This window comes from Uloborus diversus, chromosome 7 (genome assembly GCF_026930045.1).
Source record: "Uloborus diversus isolate 005 chromosome 7, Udiv.v.3.1, whole genome shotgun sequence".
Lineage (NCBI taxonomy): Eukaryota > Metazoa > Arthropoda > Arachnida > Araneae > Uloboridae > Uloborus > Uloborus diversus.
Window position 1 is genome coordinate 59955205 of NC_072737.1, and position 25294 is coordinate 59980498.

At 31.5% G+C, this 25294-nt stretch overlaps 1 protein-coding gene across 3 annotated transcripts in view; it reads right to left on the minus strand.

Moving 5' to 3' along the window:
• LOC129227053 (Golgi reassembly-stacking protein 2-like) overlaps positions 1-25294 on the minus strand; it is a 42450-nt gene that overhangs the window by 2616 nt on the left and 14540 nt on the right. The window contains exons 5-10 of one of the 3 annotated variants that reach the window (XM_054861696.1): positions 14498-14628; positions 12865-12994; positions 10471-10567; positions 7646-7711; positions 6704-6868; positions 3301-3322 (exon numbers count right to left, since the gene is read on the minus strand). In XM_054861696.1, coding sequence (XP_054717671.1) covers positions 3301-3322; positions 6704-6868; positions 7646-7711; positions 10471-10567; positions 12865-12994; positions 14498-14628 — 611 coding nt within the window. The remainder of the gene's footprint in view (positions 1-3300; positions 3323-6703; positions 6869-7645; positions 7712-10470; positions 10568-12864; positions 12995-14497; positions 14629-25294) is intronic. The other 2 variants (XM_054861695.1, XM_054861697.1) reach the window with 2 other exon arrangements.

The window sequence follows — 25294 nt, forward strand, 5'->3', positions numbered from 1 at the left end:
AACATTTTAAATTACAGGTGATATTTGTATTTCATTAAAAAGAAGCTGCCAATGTATATTATCTACTTTACACTAATCTCACATACTCTTGCACTAAGTTCAATATCTAGATATAATACTGTTAACTACATGAGGGAAAAAACCTGTAAGTTTTCTTTACTACAATAAAAAAATGATGATAGTAAAAAGTATATTATTATTGTTGTTACTGCTACTATTATTATTATTTGCCTCCTTAAGCAATTTTCTAATGTTACGAACATCAAATCTTACTTTTATTGATAGAGAGTCACTTTAACTAACCAACATTTTAGTCAAGAGCTAGCAAACAGTATTGTCACTTCCTATAGATAACTAGGTCACTTTTTGAAAGTTACTTTTTATGTTCTTGCAAGCATAATATTCAATTAATGAAGCATAAAGCAATAAAATATCAGAATAATGAAAGAAAACTGGCTTTCCTTCACAATGAATGTCAAAAGGCTTATTATTTATTAAACTTATATTCAATGAAAAGTGTTCAAAAACAGAAAATATTAACAAGCACATTGAGGAATTGTGATTTTTAAAGAAATAAAGTTAAAGATTTTTCACATTGTTTGAGAAAAATGTGTTTTTCATCATTCCCTAACAAGTAGCAAATTTCTTTTAATATGATCACAAAACAAATTAAATTTTAAAAAACTCTGGACTTCAAAGATTTAACTCACTCACTGATTATTTATTACTTTTAACTCTTATCTTGTTCTGTCTCACTCTGTTTCTTTTTATTTATTTATTATTATTATTTTTCTTTTTTTACGATAGAAACTTGTCCCATTCTTAGCCCTGGAGTTCAAACAGAAAATAGTTCAGAGACAATGGGAAAAACATTGTTCAACTGTTTAAAAAAGGGGGCAAGAAAATTTACAAAATGGATTCAGAAAACTAACAGCTTTTTTTAATACACTGTAAAAACACTCTTGAAATTCAGCGAATTACAAAAGAAATAATACGTAAAATAAAACTAAAGCAGAAAAATACAGGATCTTTCGATCCCTCAATCAGAAATTTTTAATTTTCAACAAACAATTTAATTGTGCATGCTTTGTCTAATTTTTTTTTCTCAGATGCTTTGGTAAATGATGAGAGCAGATTCAGTTAAGAATAAATTGCACAAAATATAAATGTATATATGATGCATTGTGAATACATCAGGGAGCATTGCATTTATGAACTACAATCTGTTGCAGGACTTATTGAAGAGTGCAGTGTGGACTCAGAGCAATGGTCTCAAAAAATTTAAATTTGGAAGTAGTTTTGCTACAAAAGACAAACATCAAACTAAGCATAATTATACAGTCAACAGCTGAGATTAAATTTTATTTCACTAAGCACCATCTAATGGTCACTTCATGGCAAATGGCATATTTAAAACAACATCTTAATAAGGGATTAAACTTTTTAAGCAATAAACAATTTTATAATACTTTGACAATCTTTGATTCCCATTACAAAAGTCTAACACTGCATTTCAAACAGTTCTATGAGTTAGATTTAAAGCTATTATTATGGTGATTTAACATGCACAAGCAGCAAAGATTGCATCACAATGCAATTACAAAAAAAAAAAAAAAAAAAAAAAAAAAAAAAAAAAAAAAAAACAGCAATAAAAAGTTTTGAAATTAGAAAATGAGCTCATCCTGCAAATAATGCATGCATGCAAATAATTCAAGCATGTTAAAGACATTTTATTTAAAACTGCAGTGGAATTTCAGGTGAATTTACTTCTAACCAGGAACTACATTGGGCATGAATGAAAAAATATAAATAGAATAATAAGATAGCAATTGAAAGAAAATAATGAATTACTTTTTTTCTTTTGACAAATTAGTTACCTCCTCTCCTGTAATAGAGATATACAGTCTTCAAGTTGGCCGAAATTGTAAGAGAACAAGCCAAGTTTAAAGACTTGGCAAGAAATGGAAGTTACGAACCAACTTCACCCTCTGTATCTTCAAAGTGAGAGACAGATATTTTAAATTTCTCACTAACACTTGCTAAATGTGTCAACTTTTCTTAAACTTTCAGTAGATTTTTGAAACCTCAAATTTTAAAAACATATTTTAATAACTAAGGAGGAAAACCAGTTTAGGAGGGCAAAATTTTAGTGTTTGTTTTGATTTTTTTTTAACAGAAAAGAAATAATCAGAATTTGTTTAAACTTGAAAGATATTTTATTCATCTTTTGAAGTACACCTTGTAATGTTTTCTAGTCATTTCCACCAAAAATAGTGGAGTCAAAAACTGCTGTTCATGGGAGTTTTCATCCGAGTTTGTTACTGGTGGGCATTACCGAAGCCACAATTTTTATCTGTAATCCTTGCATGTTTTTTTTCTTGAACAACATACAGTATAACTTTGATTTAATAATACCCGATTTAATGATTTCCCCAATTTAATGATATGTTTCACTGGTCTGGATCTGACTGCATTGAATGTATATGTTCCTCGATTTAACAATAATTTTCCTGTCCCTTGGTGATCGTTATAAATTGGGGTTATACTGTATTTCCTAAGAATATGAACCTAATTGGGATCAAAAAAGTTGAAAATTGCATGTTTTTGAGGTGTTTGAAGTGTTTCTCTACCATTTTTTTTCTCACATTTCTGGCATTAAAAAAATATTTCTATTAACAATATCATCCCAGAGTTAGGTTCATAAAGAGTATAATTGAATAAAGAATATTCACACAAAATTTCAGAACGATAGGTCAATAAACTCTTTGAGCTAGAATGCCCACCAGTTGAAAAAAAGTTGTTTCTAGAGAAACGTGTTTGGAAAAAATTAATGTGAACGCTTTTGAATCTCTAGTCACTTAGTGCTCATAGCATCAGAACTAATCGGAATGTTTCACTGAAATTTTGGCAACATATTCTTGAATAGTTCTACTAACATTTTATGACATAAAAGCAGTGGAATTTTTTAACCCGTCTGAACTGGTTTTGCCCCTTAACTGAAAGAGTTGCAAATAATGTGTGTGTCCAAACAATGCTCTAATATGCTCTTTCGATTGTTACTTATATTTTTTTCTATTTTTACCCTATGGTATGGTTTTCTGGATAGAATCAAATACAGAGAGTTAATTCAGATGATGTACACAATCTATTAGTGTTTTTTTTTTTTTTTTTTGCATTACATGCATGATGATAGACATGCAGTCAGTTAAGAATTTCATGCAAATCAAATTCAAAATTAAAGCCTTCAACACAAGTACATAAAACACAGAAAGAGTAATAATTTTCTATAACAAACAATACCTGTTGTTTGTCCAAGAGCTGTCTAAAATAATAAATATGCAAAGCTTTAAAAATTTAGAATTTGAAATATTTAAAATTTTTCAAATGTTCACAAATATTCTCACAATAGATATAAAACTTTGTACACTTTTAAGTTTCCAAACCTTTAATTGGACTATAGCGTATGAAAGAAAAATCTCTCCCTAAGAATCTATTTTTGAAATCTGCTGTGAGCAACAAAAAATAAGCAGTGAGATAAGCATATGCTATTTAGAATATCGCAAAAAAAAAAGAGATAATGACCAAAAGAATCTCATTGACATTCAATTTAAACCCACAAAGACCAATGTATTTCATATTCCTTCAAGATTTATTCCGAAAGGAAGTAACCTTGCCATTGGTCACAAAACCTAACTGTTGATAAGAAATAGCTAGTAAATAGATTTGCATATACTTCACTTCAAAATCTAAAACTATTGCTTGAATTAAAAATATTTGAAAATACTTTTAGAAATCTTATCATTCTATTAATGAAAAAAACATTCCTTACATTTTTTGCATCATACGCCTTTTTACACCAGATGTCATTTTACAGAGATCAGAAATCTGTTGAAATGTCTTTGGTTTCAACACTCAGTGTACCTGATTCAATGTACTACATTTAAAAAGAAAAAGTAACCCCCAGAGAACTATGAAATGTCTCTGGTCTCTGTATCATAAATACAGAAGTGCCCTCCCACCCTAAAAAAAACACTTCATAAATGAAAGCCCCCGCCCCCACAAAAAAAAAAAGAAAAATACCCATGAAAAACACCCCTTAAAAAATTCAGTGGCACAGTCTGTGTCATGACAGCCTCCTGCTACCTTAGAGGGCACCCCCTGATAAAAGTATCTAACTACTATATTAAACATCTGAATAAATTTTGCTTTTAAAAGTCTGCTCAAAATGGAGCAAGATTTATAATATGTCCAGCTTTTAATACACGAAGAAAAATAAAAAGGATTATAAATCTTTTGGCAGAAAAAAAAAATTGTAAACTGGGAGGATAAAGATGGAAAACACCAAAGATTCTAACAAAGTTAACTTTCTCACTTTCGCTACCTTACACCTAGATTTGAATTTCAGACATAATCAATGAAATTAATAACTAAGTTTCAACTAAAAAAATTTGAAATGTCAAGAACACTATGCATACTGTTTGTCAGAAAAGAATTTCCCATTTTTAGTTTTTATTTAAAATTTTAGCATAGTTATTTTCATACTATGCTTTGCTGTAATCATGTGAGTTTTCACTCTAGTATGCATAATTTTGCTCTACCTTATATTACTTTACAGTTTTTGTATTAGATTTGATCTTAATGTTAGTTCTAAGCATTGTGTATAAATTACACATGGTACTTCTAGGTTTTTTTAATAAACTTAAAGTGATTTTTTTTATACAGTGAAAACCTGCTGCAGCAAACGACAGGTTGACTTGCAGTTGTCAACTCAACAGATTGACTTGCGAGATCACTTTAACCGAGGGATTACTACATCCAATTTTACAACGAAAAGAAAAAGGAAGAATTCCTTTAGATACTTCAAAACAAATATTCGAATCGCACAATATTTCAATTAGTAACCAGAGCAATAAACTGAAATAGTAGTACTAACTATACTTAACTCAATAATAAGCAAGCCATAAAATATACTTTTCTTTGTATGCAGAGGTGAGAGAATTCAGAGACTTGCAGACAGAGGGAGAAAAGACTTAGAAAGGGAAACTTCCTGGCAAATTGCGGATTGAACTCCACAAATTTGATTTCTGAATGAATTAAACTCTTTCCTCTAAAGAAAAGCCTTTTAGCTTATCCAGACTGACCATAATAACTGCAAATTTTACAGGATTATTAGCGGTAAAATTTAAAATCAACAGAAAACTAGAGAATGGCCTCTTTCATTGACCAAAACTAGTTAAAAAATGAGGGAGCTTGAAATCTGGTTTGTTTCCCATTTGGACAAATAGCTGCCTTACCTAAGCACCAATTAGTCAGGAATGTGGTTTGAGCCGAAGTATTTTAGCAAAAAAGGGGTAAGCAGTACACTAGATGGTGTTTGTGGAGAGAACAATTCATAAGGAATGTCGCTGGGACAAAAACTAAAAAAAGCTTTAAATTTTGGAAATTTTTTAATTGTGATAGCTGATTATCTAATCTTTCGGGATCATTACAAAAGTCTGAAATTTCAGTTGGACCATTTAAATTGAAAGTTATAAACAGGGGAATACTATATCCCACGTTCGATATAGAGGAGTTGGACTGAATTAAATTACCGTATATTCCCCCGCATTATCCGGCATGACGGAAAAAAGCGAGGTTGACCTGTATGCCGGGAAATTCGAATTTTCTGGCATGCCAGATAATTTAAGGTTTATTTTGCAACAAAACAAAAGTAAATTTCCGCATTCAGTTCCAATTAGAAAGCCAATTTCTTTCAAAAAAAATTGTGTATTGTACATAATATGTGCTTGTTATTTATAGTAGTTCATTATTAATGGATTTAATTATATGTCAATAAAGCAATTAATTCAGAAGCAATGATTGTTACTGCAATTTGTTCATTTTTTTTTAAATAAATGATTTTAGGTTCCTTTTACAGAGGCAAGTTTAATTTTTATTTATTGAATAGCTATGGTAAATTCTTTAGCACTGGTTTAGGGGCGGTAACTTACTGCTTAAATGTTTGCTTACATAGTTATAATTTAATTTTTATAAAATCTTTCATTATTAAATAATATTTTTCTTCTTAAAATAACAAATGAAGTTGTTAGTAAATATTTTTACAAAATTAAACTGTTAATTAATACTAATGAGATATGCATAGAACTTATAATAATTTTCAAGCTGAACATTTTTTTTATAGTATTAATTTTTTTTCCTAACCTCGATTTTTCTGGCATGCCGAAAAGGGCCAGGTAGGAGTTATTGAAAATCTGGTGATCCTCCAATTCTGCGGCATGCCGGATAATGCCAGGTAACGTGGTACTTAGAAATAAAAATAATATGTACAGTACAGTACATTTTATGTGCAATGAAATTGTCAATATTCAAAGATGGTGCTTTTAAATATTTTTTCTAAACTTGCTCCCCCCCCCCCTCCAAAAAAAATTGTCATTCAATTTTCAAATAACTATTGTTCCACTGAAACAAAAACTTAGGCTGAGCTAACATTAGTTTGTTGCTTTTGCTCTTATTTTGCAACCCTAGCAAAATTCACAAAAAGCAGTATTTTTCGAAAATTATATCTAAATTGATTAATATTAAAAGCATTTTTGCCACTTTTTAGGCTTATTTCTAAAATTAAAAATTTCTTCCGACATTAACAACTTAAACTTGCTTATGATGAGAGGTAAAATTAAAATTGAAGCTTGCAGTTGATTCTCACCTGCTGAGCTGGTAATTGGTGGTGAACTGGTGATGTTAGCAAGAGTGTCTGTTGGTAATGTAGCACTCACAGTTATCACAGGCATTCCAGGCAAGCTAAGAGTTGTCGTCAATGGCTGGACATTGGGTGTATTGTTCATGGTAACATCAATATTGTCAATTTTAGCTAAAGATTAAAAAAAAAGTTCACAAGTTCAGGCTATATTTATATAGATGGACAGATAGACATGTGTATGTATCAGGGGCCAATACAGGTTTCTTATTTTGAGTCCCCATTTTGTGGAGGAAAATATACATTTTGTGAATTTGCCTCCTTTTCATGTATTAAAAAAACAAAAAACATATACAGAGCAGGAATAGTTACCCCAGTTTTAACCTAAAATCCTAAGTATACAATGCAAATAAATGTTTTACACATAAAATAGAACATTATAGCTTCTGAACTTTGAACTTGACACTTTTTTTAGGAAAGAGGTTTTTTAGGAAAGGTTAACTTAAACAAATTTAAGTTAATGAAGAAAGCTTATTCAATGTTCTAAAGACAAAGCAACTCTCTAACATAATATTGATTTTATTCAAGATGTCTAACAATTCACACAAAAGAAAATTGATGCATTAAACTACAAAGAAATTGTTTTCTACATCTTTACCATTATTTTAAGTCAAACAAAGCTCTTCTCCAATCATATAAAACAAAAGTAAATATTTTTTTTTCAATTTTTTTGTTTTTAGGTGAATTTATATAACAAAAACGAAAACAGAACCATTTTTATGAAAAATAAGGTGTTTTTAGAAATAATTTTCTGAAAAGAACCTTTTTATAGGGCAGAATTTCGTGAAGGACCCACTTTCACGTTTTTTTTTTTTTTTTTTTTTTTTTTTGGCGTCTGAATTGACCCCTATTAAGTATAAAAACAAGTGCTTTAAATTTTTAAATGCAAACCTGATGGAGCCACAACAACTGGTTCTAAAGCTGGTATGGAAACTGATCCAGTCCCAGAAGAAAGCGCTGAAAATGAGAATGTTCACTTTTTTTTTTCGAAAACATTACTCATAATTCTTTTAACTAAAATAAAGCTAATTAAATTGTATTTGGAAGTACTTATTACATTATTGAACATTTGTACATTGTGTTTCAACTACAAGTTTGAACTAGGTGCAAATCTGTAAAAAAAACCTTCAACTTCAAAATAAACAGAAAAATAAATATATACATAAAAAAAACATACCAAAAGGATATGTATGCATGTTCTCTATAAATGAATATATAGCACAGGGGATTATGAGTCCATGAAAAATACCAGAAAGCTTTTAAAAGTTGGAAAAATGTCGCAACCCCATAAAACAGCTTTCACGACCCCATTTAGAGTCGCAACCCACAGGTTGGGAACCCATGTTCTAATCAATACAAATCAACTGATTCATAGATTTTAAAACAGAGGTATTTTCAAAGCAAAGGTATAAGCATAGCAAAATTAAAAGTAAAATAACTTCAGAGTTGCATTTTAAAGGTCTATGACAAACATTATGAGTAACTATGATGTAACGGAGTAAAAATATTAAACTAGCCAACTCGACATTCAACATTGACATTTGATGCTTAAAAACACAGAATTTTAACTGAAAATTTTCAATTTATGATTTTAAGAAAATAAAAATCAACTTCATTGATGTACCTCTTAAAGTGTAATAAGCGACAAAAATTAGAAAAATTCTGTTCAAAAATTGGATGCAAAGAGATCCTTTTTTTTTAATGAAGGTATCTCTTTATATTAAAAAAAAAGTAAGGTCAAAGAAAATTTTGATAGGAAGACTGTGGCGGGTCTACGCCCAGGAGACCCCATAGCACCTACAGCCTTGACATTTTGTACCTTGAGTCTTGGTGGTTTTCACCTGGGGTTTTTTTTTTTTTTAAATTCAAATTCATTTTTTTTTCTAATTAATTTTTTAAGTTCAAATTTCGTAAATTGTCTATCATTGCCTGTTAAAGGGGTGAAAAATTACTTGTACATGTTTTGCACATATTAATATTATACATCGTTGGAAAGGGTAGAATTTTCTGCATTCTACGCAATTTGTTCCAATACTCTTACTTAAATACGGCGGAGTTATTTGCGTTTAGGCTTAGCTAAAATTTAGACCCTTCTTTCTTCATTAAATCTATCAGTAAAAAGCGAAGGAATTGTCCCAGATTTCTTTTTGACACAACTGGAAAGAGCGTCTTTTTTTTTTTTTTAACTCCAGATCTAATTTGACCTATGGTTGAAAAACTTAGCTTCTATCTCCAAAGGGGAAAAAGTTACAAGCGGTTTTAATCAAGTTCAAAAAATCTCACTTCCATTCAAATTATTTTGTGTTTGATTTGGCATTCACATAGTTATGTCTTTTTGATTTGTTTGTTTCTTTTTCCTTATTCACAAATTTTAAGGTTTCGATTTTAACGGAAAATCTTAGGCTCAACTCAATTCATTTGCTCAAGCCCTGAGCAAAAGAACAAAATATATTACTAGAGACCACAAATATGAAAGCGACTTTTCAAACATACACAACTGCAGTTTTGCAATGCTCAGGAGCCTCCTAGCCCTTATCGCTCTGCAAGTTGGTACAAACTATTTTGAAACCCGGCGAAGGGGTGCTTTCTGTTCCAGAGGGTACTCAATGCGTTTTTAATCTGTTTCTTTCTAATTGACGACATAAATCTTTGCAAATCAAATAAGATTGCGAAGTAATCTTCGGGGGTTAATGAGGGTTAGCGAGCAGGGGGCAGGAGCCCCTAGTCACATATATAAGAATATGGCAATCGCTCTTATCGCCCCTCCCTTGTATCTCATTATTTGTCTCCAAACTACCACACACGCTTATCACAGCTTGCTGTATTAAACAAATTTTCAGAAAGGAACAAATCAAATTTAACATTCAGACATTACCGCACATGCTTTATATATATATATATATAAATGATATCTTATCTTTCATATCTGCAACAGATTTTTGGTATTGTGGGTATGATACACGCTTCTATGTGTTCACCTTGCAAGGTCAACATGTGAGGAAAGAACCTTCGGTATCACATAGGGATAACACTATGAATGTTTTGGTGTTCTTCAAACAATATAAGAGAAAAGAATTCTTAACTTTGATCTGCATTACCATGGAAGAAAAGACGCTAGGAGAGTGCAAACCTTGCCCTCTTATCCCCACATGGATGCCTCTATAATTGAACTTAATTCCAGTTAGTCTGTAGCACACTCACAATTTAAAACCCTTTTCATGATTTTTTTTTAATCGCAAAGAGAGAGAGTGATACCAAACATTCCCCTCCCCCCTTAAGTCATTATTTAAAAAATAATAATAATAGTTTCATTTTATTTATTCATTTCCATTTTGGAAACACAATCAGTTAAACCGGAAATCTGGTCAAGTGTATATATGTACACATGCACACACACATATTGTACTACACTTTGATATGAATAATTTTAAGAACGAGAATAACACAATTTCCCAGCCAATTTAATTCTCTTCCTCCTTAAGTTGCTCAGTTTTTTATGCTTGAATTTTCAGAATCGATGATAAATGTCTGTATTGCTGTCTTTTAAATTCAAAGAAAAAATGGACACTCAATTGTATGACACTTTTTACAATTGGGGATATTATTTAAGTTTAGCAACAACTTTCAATACTATAAATGATTTTTGACAAAAAAAAAAGTATTTGATTAAATAATTATAGCATTGACATAAAACTACTTCAATTTTTAAAACATACTTGTGATAGGTGCTGCAGGAATTTGATTAGCATTAATTTCAGGCACAGGGTTGAAATTATTCACACTAGGTAGCTGGCTGGCTGCATTAAGCTGCACCTACAAAAAGAAAAAAAAAGAACAGGCACTTTTAATATTACAGAAAAGTAAAATAAAATCATTTGCCGATTTGAGTAGAAATTTAGAACTTATCAAGATATTTTTTTCAAATGAAAAAGTACTAAGACTTTTGCAAAAAGGTGAAAAGTTCTTGCAAAAAAATTGAAAAGACTGGTTAATATCTAAACAACCAGCCAGAAAACGTTGAAGGTGTTATACATTAAACTATACAACAACACAGGAAACAATATTTGAACACATATTTTGTAAAAACCAAAGTTTTATGTGTGAGATAAAAAAACATTTTAAAACATTATTTAATCACTAAATTCAAGTAAGAAAATACACCTCAGAACAAAATATTTTAACTTTTCTATGTGAATTTCCAATGATAATATCTAGAGCACAAAATTTTTTTATGCAGCTACTTGATGGAGATGGAGATAGACAAATTTGGATAGATTTAACTCAAGTGTATTAATTTTTGGGATCGTATCCAACTTGTGTAAAATAATCATACTTTTGGAAGCATCTGAAAACAAGAAGTGAAAGATTTCCGCTTGAAACATTAAGTAGTAAGGGTTTGCAAGCATTGAGTCTAAGGGCAAAAATACGTTGGCCTCTTTTCACGGAATAGTATCTAGACATGTTATTTGACAGGGTGTCAATACACTTCTGATAAAGTTTGAGAAAAAAAAAGCCTATGATTTACAGTGTCACTTTATATACAATAAATAGTAAACAAAACTTTTTCCCCAACTTAGCCAAGAGAGGGTGAAACATATGTGAGGCTATTAAGAAGCCTACTGCCTATTTATCCATGAAGTTTTTCACTAAAGCAAAGAACAAAATTTATTGAAAGCTGGCAACCACAAGAGGCTTAATTTGTAGTCAAATTTTTATGGAAGTCTAAATTTTATGCATAACAGAAAAGATCATAAGCATGCAAGATGAACAAAACTTTGAGTACCACCAAGCACTGTAACAGTTGCTAATCTAAAAGCATAAAACTTCAGTGTCATAGAAGTGAAAATTCTTCTTTACACTGAAAGTAGTACAAAGTGAAGTTGACAGAATAAACAAAGTAAGTTAAATAAATTTAGATGTAAACAAAAGGAAATAAACAGAACTAGTCTTTCTTCCACAAAAAGCATAAAACAATAATTTGATTTTAATATACATCATGGCTACATTTAAGGAGTAGGATTTATAGGTCCTCTTTTTCAGATCATGAACAGATATGAATTGACACTTATCTTCAAGCATACATACCAATAACACTGCTTCACAAAAAAAAAAAAAAAAAAAAAAACTATTTTAGTCATTGAAGCCCACAAAATGGTCAAATTTCTTTCAGACAGAAGTTTGAAAAGGATGTAAGACATATTGATCAAATTCTAGAGCACCTCTTTTCAGTGAGCTAGAAAAGATCTGGATGTACACCCTCCTCCCTTTCAGAAACGTATCTTATACAGGCATCCCTCGTACAACACGTTTTATTCGTTTCCTGCAGTATTGAAACCATGTTATACGAGACTTTTTTTTAAGCTCTTTAATTTATTTTATACACTAATTTATCATCTACACAGTAAAAATCATGTCAATATGTATCATGTTGTATTCAAACCGTGCTGCGTGTTATATTGAAACTGTGTTATACGAGACTTAAAAATAATGTAAATGAAGGGATGTGTATTGTGTTGTATCAAAACCAAGTTTCATAAAAACAAAGTAACATTAACAGAATGTATTTTAAAAAAAATAAATTCCATCCTTTTTGAAGATAACATTCATGTTTCATCAAAAAACCATGAAGTATTAAATTCCAGTTTCGTACCGTCTAATATTAAAACCGTGTTACAATAATCGCAAATGGTACCATGTAAAACTGTGTTGTGCAAGTACCATGTTATATGAGGGATGCCTGTCTATGATTTATTAATCGATGATTACAGTGTGGTTGATAAAGATGCAATAAAACATAAATCTAACAATATATTTTCTGTTTGAAAGTTAGGTATTTAAATTTTTTGAATCATTTGCATACATATATATATATATTTTTTTATTTTAACTTCAAATTTTTATTTTAAACGTATTTTCTCTTGAATGTGAATCTTACCCAATTAATTTTGCTAAAATTCCAAAATAATTCCATAAAAAATCTATCTATAGAATTATATCTATCTATAGAATCTATCTATATATATAGAATATCTATAGAATTATATAATACAAACAAATGAAAAAGGAAACTCACAGCCAATTATGTACCATATATTTTGAAAATTACTTACAGTAGAATACCCATCAGCTTGAGATTTTTCAGACACGGGTAGAATGGAATATGGAGGTTTAGAAACTTCAACTTTAGATGGACGTGTAGGTATTCTATGAAGATATCCATATCCAATTCCACATCCTAAGCTAATATAATGATAAATCACAGAAGTGTAAATTAAAAATACAATGTTTGGTGACACATAATATACAAGATTACACTAAAAGCAATATGAAAATAGACTTCTATTTTGTTATTAATTAATTAATTCATTTATTATTTATTTATTTATTTTTAATTTATTTATTTTTAATTTCTTTATTTTTTTTTCTTTATTTTTTATTTATTTTTTTTTTTTTAGAGAGCATTTCTGAAGCAATGATCAAAAATGTAATTTATTATTTACTAGTGTTACCCGCACGGCTTTGCTTGTAATAGAAAAATTAAAAGGTCTTTTCGTTTGCCTGTATATTTACAAATAATGTATGGTGAATTTTCTCGCCAACTGGCTTGTACCCACGTTACGGTTCCATGTTATGATAATTTCGTATCTCGCCAATTGGCTTGTGCCCATGTTACGGTTCCACATTATGATAATTTCATAATTTACTCGTCCATCTTTTGATAATTTTGTTCTTAAAATTGGAATAGAAAAAGAACCATATCGAATTTTCGAAAAATCGCTTCGAGGTGCACACCCCCATGCTACAAACTAACTTTGTGCCAAGTTTCATGAAAATCTGCTGAACGGTCTAGGCGCTATGCATGTCACAGAGATCCAGACATCCTACAGACATATAGACAAAGAGACTTTCAGCTTTATTATTAGTAAAGATTACATTTGAGGCAGTGAGAAGCAAAGGGATATAAGAGGCAAAATTAAAAATTTGGAGATAACCAGTACACATGGTAGGGGAACCTCTCCTCTGTCTTGGGGCAAGAGATGGTACTAGTAGCCCTGGTAGTTGCTGCTATACAGCATGATTTATAAAAAAAATTCAATGAAAGCCTACATAGGATATTATGTTTAAACGCGTTTTACCAAAAACTTGAAAATGTCCACTTACAACCATTTGCTTCTCACTGCCTCATTTGTCCTAGAGTAGTACTTCTAAAGAATTTGATTTTAATACAAATTACAATACAAAAAAATCTTATTAAAGTAAAACAGTAATTTAGGATTCAAAAAAAAAAGAAAAAAAAATGTCCTAAAGTCAATTAACTGCCACTAAAAAAATTTACTCTAACTACTGCATAAAATCACTTATTTTCCTGAGGCAGTAATTTTTGGAAACCAAAGTTAACATGAAATTTAATCTGCATAATTTTTTTCCTATACAGCTTTTGGTTTTGTTAAGATAAAATTTACAACATTTTCAGCTCGCAAAGAAATTCTTTTCATTATTTTTATAGAAATTATGGCTTGCAAAAATCGCGGCTTTTTACAGAATGTGGTAAACTAAGTGAGCTTTAAAAATATTCTGGAAAGATTGTAGATATTAAATTAAAGAAGCAAGAGCTTAAAAAGGGTAGAACAGTCTTGTTGGGTGATCTAACCATGCAGTACAAGTCCCAGAAAATAACTTTATTGCGTGTGACAAAAACAAGCCTGAAAGCCTTAGATTTTATGTTTCAAAAAAAACTCTTACCTTCCTTCTCCTCCCCAATTTTTATTTGGGGTGATGACCACTTCCCGACACAAGTCAGAAACTATGTTGTACACATAAAGAGTAAGCGCCTTGCCTTCATGAGCTTCAATTAGACTAAATAAATCTTCAGACTAAAACAAAATGAAATTACATTGAGTTAGGCTGTATTAACGGGGATTAAACAAAAATAAAGTACGCACAAACAAAAATGGTATTTTACAACTCAAACTGCAACAATACATTTTCATGAGGGAAAAAAGAATGAATTTGTATGTAAAAGCATTAAAACAAAATTTCTTCCAGGAAAAAATTAATTTATTGATGTAGAAAACAGACTTTTTATAAAAATTGAGTTTATTTAACTACAAATATGCAAGTTATTCTGGTTATTTTCAGTACACAGAAAGTATATAATAACATAACAGAAATTTAAGCCACACACAGTTTTAAATGCATAGGCTAATATCATTGTTAAATTAAATTTCAACAGTTATTTATCTGCAAGCATTCAATTTACTTTGTAACATAAAATGTACTACTGGAATGAAATGCAACTCAAACCTACTGGTTTATAACAAATTTGAAGGAATTTATTATAAACCATTAATTTTGGCTATAACTACTTAAAACTAGTTATAGCCAAAATTTTGTTTTAAAAAATAATGAATAAGACAGTTAAACAGAAAAAATAGGCATAAATGCTTTTTAAAATAGAGAAACAATCTATTGTGACTTTCTTTTCCAGTTTTACAAACTCATATGCATAATACAGTTATAAAAAGCTTGTTATTGTGTCCAGAGAGGATCTGCAGAGGCTGTAGATTGAAGATCTTAGAACTTGATACATTGTTGCCTCAGAGCAACAGTAAGATATCTAACAGAAATAACACTAAGATATCTTACTGTTGCTCTGAGGAGACATATGAGAAATTGCACAAAATAAAGCATTTAAAGAAGGCTTTTTAAAAAATACTATAATAAAAATTAGATCCATAATTTTTACTGAAGAATTTAGAAGGGCCTAAAATAAGCTTCTTGTACACCTTTCCTGAGTTTAGAAGAAAGCAAGTGAAATAGGAACTGATGGTAATACTATAGAGCAACATTTCCTAATTTCTTTCAAAGGTGGAACCCTTTTTAATCCCCACTTTTTTTTTTTGTGGAACCCCTGGCTTTTCCTTAACACTAAAATTTAAATCTGACATTCTGTAACTGCTTCATTTGTAATAAAGTGACAATTATTTCAAACAAAACAAATCTCAAAAAGGTATAAAAAATTTCTTTAAAATAAATTTAAGTAACATAAGCAAACAAACTTCAAAGTTTAAATATTAATGAGTTGCATTTTATTTGATTATCTTTGACATGCTTAATATGGGAATTGACAGATAAAAGTTGAATCATCATATAAGATCCATCATCAAGTCTGTAGCAGTATTTATTGTTCACATAAGTTGATAAACCTGTTTTGCACTTTTATGTTAATCTATACTAATATTATAAAGAGAGAGAGAGCGGACTTTTGTACGTTTATATGTTCGAGGTAATCTCCGGAACCATTGCACCTATTTGAAAAAAACTTTCACTACATGAAAGGTGCATTCTTACTGAGTGACATTGGCTGTAAGTTATGACATATGTATTTACACTAATTTTTTAAACCACTAGTTAGTCTTTGCTACCAGTTCATGTTTCGTACTTCTTTAGTCTTATACACGTTAAAACAACCGCCCATAGTCCCACACCAGCAACGAAAAAGTGGTTGAAATTCTCTTTGAACTAAATGCAGAGGGATGGAAACATGCGAATGAAAACAAATCACAATGTGAGCATTAGAACCACTAAAACCTTTTCATGTGTTTGAAGCCACAGAGGACACGATCCTTCCTTCCCTTCTACATGAGCCTTCCATTATCCTTAGGCATTGCAAACCACTTAGAGTTAAAGAATGTTTATACTTCTAAATTTATTTAAACAGATAATAACTAAGATTCGCTTTCGACAAATTAGTTCTTGAATTCAAGTAGCGCAGATAGACAATAACATAATGTGTTTCTAAAAGTTGTAATTTTGCATGTATTTCTAGCTATTCTTTAAGGTTCTTATTCACACTAAAATCAAAATGAGAAACATCTGCTAATGAATTCACTTAAGTACATTTAGTTTAGAAAATTATCAACTCAAAGAGTAATTGCACATAATTACTGTACATTCAAAATTATGAGTTCAAACAATAACGAACAAAGAACATTCAATGGAAAGAAATTAAAGAAAAGAAAAAATATGTATATAAAAAATAGTTGGAGAAGTATAAAGGTCATAAACATTCTATTAGAAAGAAATTGTTCTAAGGGAAAAAAAGTAGAGACTTGTGAAATAGAGGCCAAAGTAAACAAGTACAAGAGGTTGCAAAAGACTGACCTCTCAGTAGAATATACAATATTCTTCCTACTAGCCACTTGGAATTTTGTCAGTTATGAATTTATTTAGAACATTTTCCTGGACCAACATATTTCCTAAGCCTTTTGAAATTTAAAGGTCCTGCCAACCTATCAAGCAGCATATATAGAACTCAGACCTATAGAGGACGACAGACCTTGGAAACTAACCTTATCTGATGCATGTAACTTTAGACTCTGCTCCTAAACAGGGAATTATTTATAACTATTTCAACTTTCATGTCAACTTTTAGATTCTATTGCTTTATGGGAAACATTTGAAAAATGTCTCTAAGACAACATATTACAAGGAAAGCAGAAGTATTATGATTGTCGTTTAATATCAAACGATATAAAACCAAAGCCTAAATTTTTTAAAAAGCAAAATTTGTCAATGAAGTAGAAACTCTATAGGATACTTTTCTTTGCCACCGCTGCAGGGAATCAATGAAAACAATTCAAAAACAAAAAAAGAATGGCATATGGAAATCAGAAATACAAATTAATGTTTATCGGCATTACCAGTGGCCTGATCAATAAGCTCTTGTGATGGAAAAACTGACCATTCCACATTTAATGACTTTGAAAATCTCCTTCAATAAGATCTGTATGTTCCACAAGAAAAAAACGGGCATGTGGGAGAATTTCTCCAAGAGGGTGTCGCATAATGTAGGACGAATGTTTGATGAGCCACTGTTCGACTATAGAAGACGTAGGTAGAACCCTAAAAGGTCACAAAGGTTCAGACAAAATTATGAGAGGCGTCATCTTGTATTTGACAGCGACTTTCACCAAACTCTTCCTGTGGTACCCTAGAGGAACGCGTGCAGATCTACTTCATGTCTGATCAAAGTCTTCCCTTTACAATCTCTGTACCCCAGAACAACTATAATAGCCCGTTTAGGAGATGGTGGTAATCTTTCCTAGAGTCTTTTATGACAAGTAAGTAAAAATACCTGGAAAAGGGTGTCTTATCAAAGTAGATGAGTTGGGAAATTCTCTCTGAATGATTTGCTCAGTGTTTATCCTGAAACCAAGACTGTCAAAAACCAACGCTGTGCATCATCTAAAAAAAATTCCTTAATTACCTCAACTCCCCAGGATTTCTCATCATGCAATTAAAATTGAAGGCAATATCCCAATAATTTTACTTTACAACTCAAATTTGCCTAACCTAGGCAATTGTGTGAGTTCAATTAAAATCACTAGGAATAATATGATTTTGACTTCTACATCACCTGCAGCCGATCAGTTGGCTTATATTCCTTGCATCCTTATGGTCCTTGCTTATTTCCTTTTCCAATTTAAGTGATTACAACTCCCAATGAAAAGCTCTTATGAACATTTCACATGAGAAGATTATATTGCTCAGTGGGAATTATGTGTTGGTCTCTCTTAACCAGAAAATGAGGTAAATCAATTTGCTTCAAACCTCATAAAAACAAAGCAAAAAATTATGCTTACTACTACATTTTACATTAAATGACCTGCATAACATTTTTTGAAGATAAATCGCTTTCAACCCGAACAAGGTCAGGATGGGCCGCAAGCAGGGGCGGCATTTCAGCCTTTAATTTGGGGGGTCGAGTTTCTTAAATATGTATTACCACAGTGCGGTAACAAACACACATTAGCTAACAGGAAGTGGTCAAAAAATCAGTTTAATATGAATAAAAATTAGTGCTTAGAAGCAATTAAAATTTTGATTTATTTTCTAATACGTTATCATACAAAACATCTCGATACTGAAGTTTTTATACCTTTTGGAAAAGTTTGAATGCATGTTTTTTGGAATTCAGAAGAGCAGGGAATCGTCTTACTATCAGTGCCCAGTGTCGTGCTGTTTTGCCAGTATACTGTTAAAACTACAGGTTGCATTCGGCACCTTTTAGGGGTGAAACGCTTGCTCACCAGCGGCACCCAATACGAAGCCGAAATGGCACCTCTAACTAGGGTGAAAAACAGGCACCTTTTAAAAAATAGGCAGCCGGGGTGAAAAGGATGAACCTTCGGAGAGAGAAATGGCACCCTTACTGTAGATCCTCCTCCCCCTTTCCCCGTATTGTGTGCGTTTTTGAATACAGTTGTGTAATTTTTTTTTTTTTTTTTTTAATAGTTTTGTTTTGATTTATGATATTCTACGTTTTGGACATTTTTCACATTGAATGAATTCAGTACTGGAAATGATTAAAACTTGTAATTACAGCATTTGATCATATTTCAGAGTTTTCAACATAGTTAAGAAGTGCTCATTGCTTTAATTCATTTGATCGTGCTTCATACAAAATATTAAAAAATCAGTGTTTGACTTCACATCATCAAGTGGATTTTTCTTTTTTAGCGCCTTTTTTAAATTAGCTCGGAGGAAGAATTTTTTTGAAAACGTTTCACCATTGATTGAAATATGCATCTATGTAAAATCTATTTTCAATTTCAATTGTAGATTGAACTATGGTAGTATGAACGCACAGATCAATTGTAGATTGAACTGTGGCTTGAATAGTCCGAAAATTAAGTGTGGCGGATTGAAGATGTTTTGATAGAGTAAAGCATTTTTAAAACACTTTCCGCAATAGAAACAAATTGAATAAAAATTCAAACGAAGTCATACATGCTGAAGGGCATGAGCTTTTTCACCATTGAAAGAATCGTTTTGCAATAATTTTCACAGTCGTCAAATCACTGCTTTGAAGTTATAGAGAAAGTTTTTATGGTTTTAACTCTTGAAGACCATCTTGTGTCACTTCGAGATTGCATAACTATAGAGCCCCATAAAGGGTATTTTGTCTTTTTTTTATTCAATAAGCACATGCATTTTTAAGAAGTTTCTATGAAAGCAGATAATGCATTGAGCAGCTGAAACGTGCTCCTAGCAAAAGAAAGGGATGAACATTCATTAAATAAATATACTCTTAAAAAATGAGCGTAAAAGTGAATGTAAAATATCAAGGAATTTTCTTGAGAAAACCATGCAGCCACACCACTTTGCACGAGCCTCTCATATTGGACATACCATCGTTACACTGGGCACACAAGTATGAAATATTTAGCCGTGAAAAGGCCGAAAAATATTTCGTGAATTTCTAAGTCATCATCTAAATAACGAAAAACACTTTTTCTAGTCTGGGAATGTGTCGAGTTTCAACAAATAGTTACTGAGAACCAGCGAGATTTTTTTAATGAACATTGATTTCGAACTTACATAAATTGAATTCACCCATTTTCTATCATTCTGCTTAAAAAATTTGGGGGTGCGACCGCCCCCTCTTGACCCCCCTATTTGCCGCCCCTGGCCGCAAGTGTGAATGATAAATTTCCAATGAAGCCTTTTAGGACGGTTGAAAATATTTATCTTGGAAGCTGCACCTTAAGTCCATTGACGACATTAATATAAATTTATGTTGCAAGGATGAATTACATGCCATTTCAGTCAAGTTTTCGTATTCCTGTAGTGACATAATCAAAAGTCGTACAATGATAATAATTAAGTTTTTAACCCTTAATTCTATTTGATACTTCTCCCTACTGCACATATCGAAAACACTGAGGATAAGATTCACTGAAATCTTTATAGTATGAAAATTTCAGTCACTCGTACCCATTAAATGTAGAATAGAATATATTTTAAGTATTTGTCAATTTAAAAGAAAAAATCTAAAAACTACTGAAAATGCTGCTCAATATGCATTTTAATTAATTAAAAATGTGATGGTTTTATCCATGTATATACAATATCAAAGGAAGCAAAAATATGCAATTGCATATGCATATAAGCATTTGCATAAAATCCAGGTCCTGTCTAGACATTATAAAAAACAATTCATAGGATGTTGATACAATCCATGTGAATATGGAATATTGATACTTAGGAAAGGATACTTAGGTTGCCCATAAGTATATATGTATATGCAAAGAATTGGATTTCATAAAGAAACTAATTAAAACTAACATAGGGATGATTTTTTAATAAAAATTAATGTTGAAAATTTGAGTCTGAATCTTTTAAGAAAAGTAATACAAGGAAATAAACATAGTTATTTTTATATATTAATAGGCAAGCCGTTTTCTATCGTTACCGATTTCTCCTCTGTTTGTGAACCGATCTCCTTCATTCTTTTTTTGTTCAGTAGCTGTTGCCGAGTTTTAGTGTCATCAATAAAATTTTTTGAAACCAAACAATAATTAACGGAGATATTAATTAAAAACACATTTTCGTCCTAAATGGCTCTTTCTATGCGAATGGATGGTCAAATTTTTCCGAATTTGATATGGTTGGAAAGGTCTTTAAAAAATACTCCTTACGAAGAAATTGTCAGGGTGTCCAAAGTCCAATAACCTAATCCACAAAAAAAAAATGTTATAAGCGTTTTTAGTTAGTGAAACTCAAAAATTTTAATTTTATCCCTTTTTCATTGTTGAAATTCATTGTTGGAAGCTTGAAACATTAACTTTTAATTCATTTTTTAAACCACTTTTTCTACACGAAAACTGAATTTTAGCGCTTTGAGTTTGGTATGGTTGGAAAGATTATGAAAAATACTTCAAAAAAAAAACGTTTACCCCCCATTTACGGCTCAAAAATGGAATTTCACTCAGATGACTAGAAAATGAGCTACAAGCAATTATAAGTTAGCAAAAATTCATTTTTATTTGCTTTTTAATGCGACGTAGTTAGCATGAAGAAAGTGCTTGATAATATTATGCAATGCCATTTCTCGCGTGAGCGTTAAGAAATGAAATTCTTACATTTGTTTTCATTATTGAGGCTTTTTGGGTAACTATGGGAATTTAAAATATTTTCATTTTGATTAGGTTTTTTCGCGATTTGATTATTTAAATAAATTATTTTACGGAGGGAGGGAGGACTTTCAGTTTAAGAAAATTACCTTCTTCTCACAATAATACCTGCATTTGCTATCGCCAGCAACAAATCTCAAGGTTAAACTTTTGATAAAATTGGCGTATTATTACGACGTCCAGCGCTTTCGCATGGATGTTTATCTGTTGCTGCGAGTAGAGTTCATTCATTTGACTGTTGAAAATTTTATATTTAATGGCAAAGGACACTCCTACTTTTACAAAGAAAATTGTTTATATAGAAGTTTTACGTATTAAAGGAGTTTTGCGGTATTGTTTCATTTGGCACAACTTCCATGATTGTAAAATTGGCGAACTTTATCCATTGGTGTCTAATTTTTGCATCCAATGCCAGCGCGAGAAATATTTTTCTTTTACATTCGTAAAAAAAGAGTAGAGAAATTTCTATTTGCAAGGAGCTGACTACGAATGAAGTCCCTTTTTAAGGTGGGGTTCATTAAATTAACCGTTCTTGACACGGGGGAGGAAATAAATGACAAGAGGGACATAGAATGGGGAAAATGCGACATCAAGCCTTTTTTTGATAAGAACGTTTATTAAAAACAGAATGACATGTGGCAAAGGGAACAGGGGGTATGGTGAAGTGTGAAACTTTGTGACAAAGGGGAGAAGGATCAAAAATTTTAAAAAGAGCATTAGTCAGTTATCTTCTAAACCATAAACAAATCACAAAGACGATTTTTTAAATAAAATTGCACTATTATTGCGATGTCTGATGTTTTTGAATGGACAATTTTTTATGTAGCGACTAGGATTCGTTCACTTGACTGTTCGAAATTTTATATTTCTAATGGAAGAGGTTAAGGCAACGTTTTCAATAATATTAAACTTTTTAGAAGAAATATTGTTCATGCAGAAGCTTTACATATAAACTGAGTTTTGCAGCATCATTTCATTCCGGAAGATTTTGATAATTGGGAAATTGGTGCTCTTCATCTATTGTCGTGAAATATTTGGCATCAATTGCAGTGAGAGAAATGTTTTTTTTCACATACTTAAACAAAGAGTATGGAAATATATATTTGCAAATGGTTACTACAAAACAGGGGCTGTCCAAGAATGTAGTCCCGCTTTAAGGTGGGGTTCATTAAATAGTAGGTAACAGTTTGTGACAAGGGAGAGGAAAGAAATGACAAGAGGGACACACAATGGGGCGGATGTGACAACAAGCCATTTTGAAATAGGAACGTTTATGAAAAACAGCGTGACATGTAAAAGGGGGTAGGGTGGAGGGGGGTATGGAAAGAGGGAGTTATTACGACGTCCAGTACTCTCAAATGGACACTAATATGTTGCCTCAAGTAGAGTTCGTTCATTCGATATATTTGGAATTTTATATTTCTAATGAGGAAGAGAAGCAACTTACTCAATAATAGTAGACGTTTCATAAGTAATGTTGTTCACACAGAAGCTGTATGTATAAACTGAGTTTTGATGCTTCATTTCATACGGGAAGATTTCGAAATTGGATAATTGGTGATTTTTATCCTTTAGCGTCAATTTTTTTGTTTCCAATTCCAGGGGAAATAAAGTAATTCCTTTGCATGCGTCAACCAGAGTCGGGAAATATCTATTTGCATAGGGTTAGTACAAAGCAACATGGTATCCAAAATAAAATTATTCAAGCCAAGAATTTGACGACCACACCAATTTCTCAATGGGGTTGTTTCCTTCAGACAAAAGTACTACTTTTAGTCACTGAAATTGATAGAATAAGCATAAGAAATAACGTTATTTTTTATTAATTTTTTGAATGTTTGATTTTGGAAATAAAGCGTGGTCTTTATGACGTTACAAGTGATGTACTTTGGCGCGCTTTTCCATTGCTACTCTAACTGTTTACACTTTGCTGCCAACCGCGTTTTCGGGTTATGATATTTTGCGCTGTGCGCTGATGGCATCAGTGAATGGCATTTCATTGCTTTTGATGCTATGTGCAGAAGCGTAAAAAATTAATTTTAACATGCGCACCAATTAAAATATTTGTTTAAAAATATTACATTTTGCGGCTGCAGTAGCCAAACTGGGATGTTGGCGCTCTCCAAATTGGCTTATACCTATTGGCTTATACTTTTGGAATTCCTGAGTGTGTGTGCAGCGGGTTTTGCACACACTCATAGCAATATCATGTCTTTACCTTTTTTCAATTAAAGTTTTTCAGTGTTGAATAAAATGTTTTGAGTTCTAAATATCAGCGTGTTTTTTGTGACACGGAATAACAACAAATGCCGCAAGTGGTGACCCGGAATGAACAAGTGCAACAAGAGGTATGGTGAATGATTCATTTCTCTGAGTTCAGTTGTACAAAATATTCTAATTTTCTAAAAGATTTCTAAATTCATTGTATTTGTGCCTTCTATTTTTTTTTTTTTCAATTGACTAATTCGTAATTTTCAAACCTTTTCGCTAAATTTTTAAATATGTCACAGGAAAATCCTAATAATACGGGAAGCGGTAGTGAAACGCAAATTGGCCGAATTGGCATGAAATTACCCCCGCTATGGCGTAACAACATTAAGTTGTGGTTTGTACAGGCGGAAAGTAATTTTCAGCTATCTGGAATTACTGCAGATGTTACTAAATATAATACTGTTGAAGCCGCGATAGACCCGGAGACCCTGTTAGCTGTTTCAGATATTTTGCTTAACCCACCTGAGAAAGACAAATATGTCGTTTTAAAAGAAAGAATGATTCAGGAGTTATCGGATTCCGAGAACAAACAGATTCGAAAATTGTTATCCAAACTTCAACTAGGAGACGATAAACCATTGCATTTACTGCGAAAAATGCGCGACCTTGCAGGAAAGTCTATTTCTGATGATTTTTTACGAAACTTGTTCTTGCAACGGCTTCCTGCTGACATGCAAAGCATTCTTTCTGTTAGTTCAGAATATCTCGAGAATGTAGCAAAGATGGTAGATAAAATTGCAGAGGTGCGGTCGGACCCACTTGTTGTATAATATATTCAGACATAATTGGTCTTGCCATTTAAACAACCCTCTATTGTCATCATAAATATATACGGATCAATTTTCTCATTGTTTGTCTCACTGTCCGGTAGATGGCGCCATGAGTAGACATCAACTGTGTTTTTTTTTCTGTGGGATATAAGAAGTAAGATCACAGAGGGTTTGTGTGGTATTTGGTGTGTGGCTATCTTGTAACATGGTGCTTTCTTTTCCTCATGTCCGAATGGGTGCATTATATAGAATATTCACCTTACAGGTATGAAGTTAAATGTTCATCCATCCTGTTTTGCAACGTACATTGTAATTTCTTTAACTTACCAACTATTTTAGACTTTTAAATAAAAGCTTTTTATAGCAGAAGTATCTTTCCTTGTAATGTGTAATATTCACTCTGCTTAGTGTTAGACAGTATTAGAATATGTCAGATATCTTCGCTAATGGCGTTTGATATTCTGTACATAACATTTGGTTATGGGCAGTTATCATGCTAGTTCTAGTATTTAATTGTATAA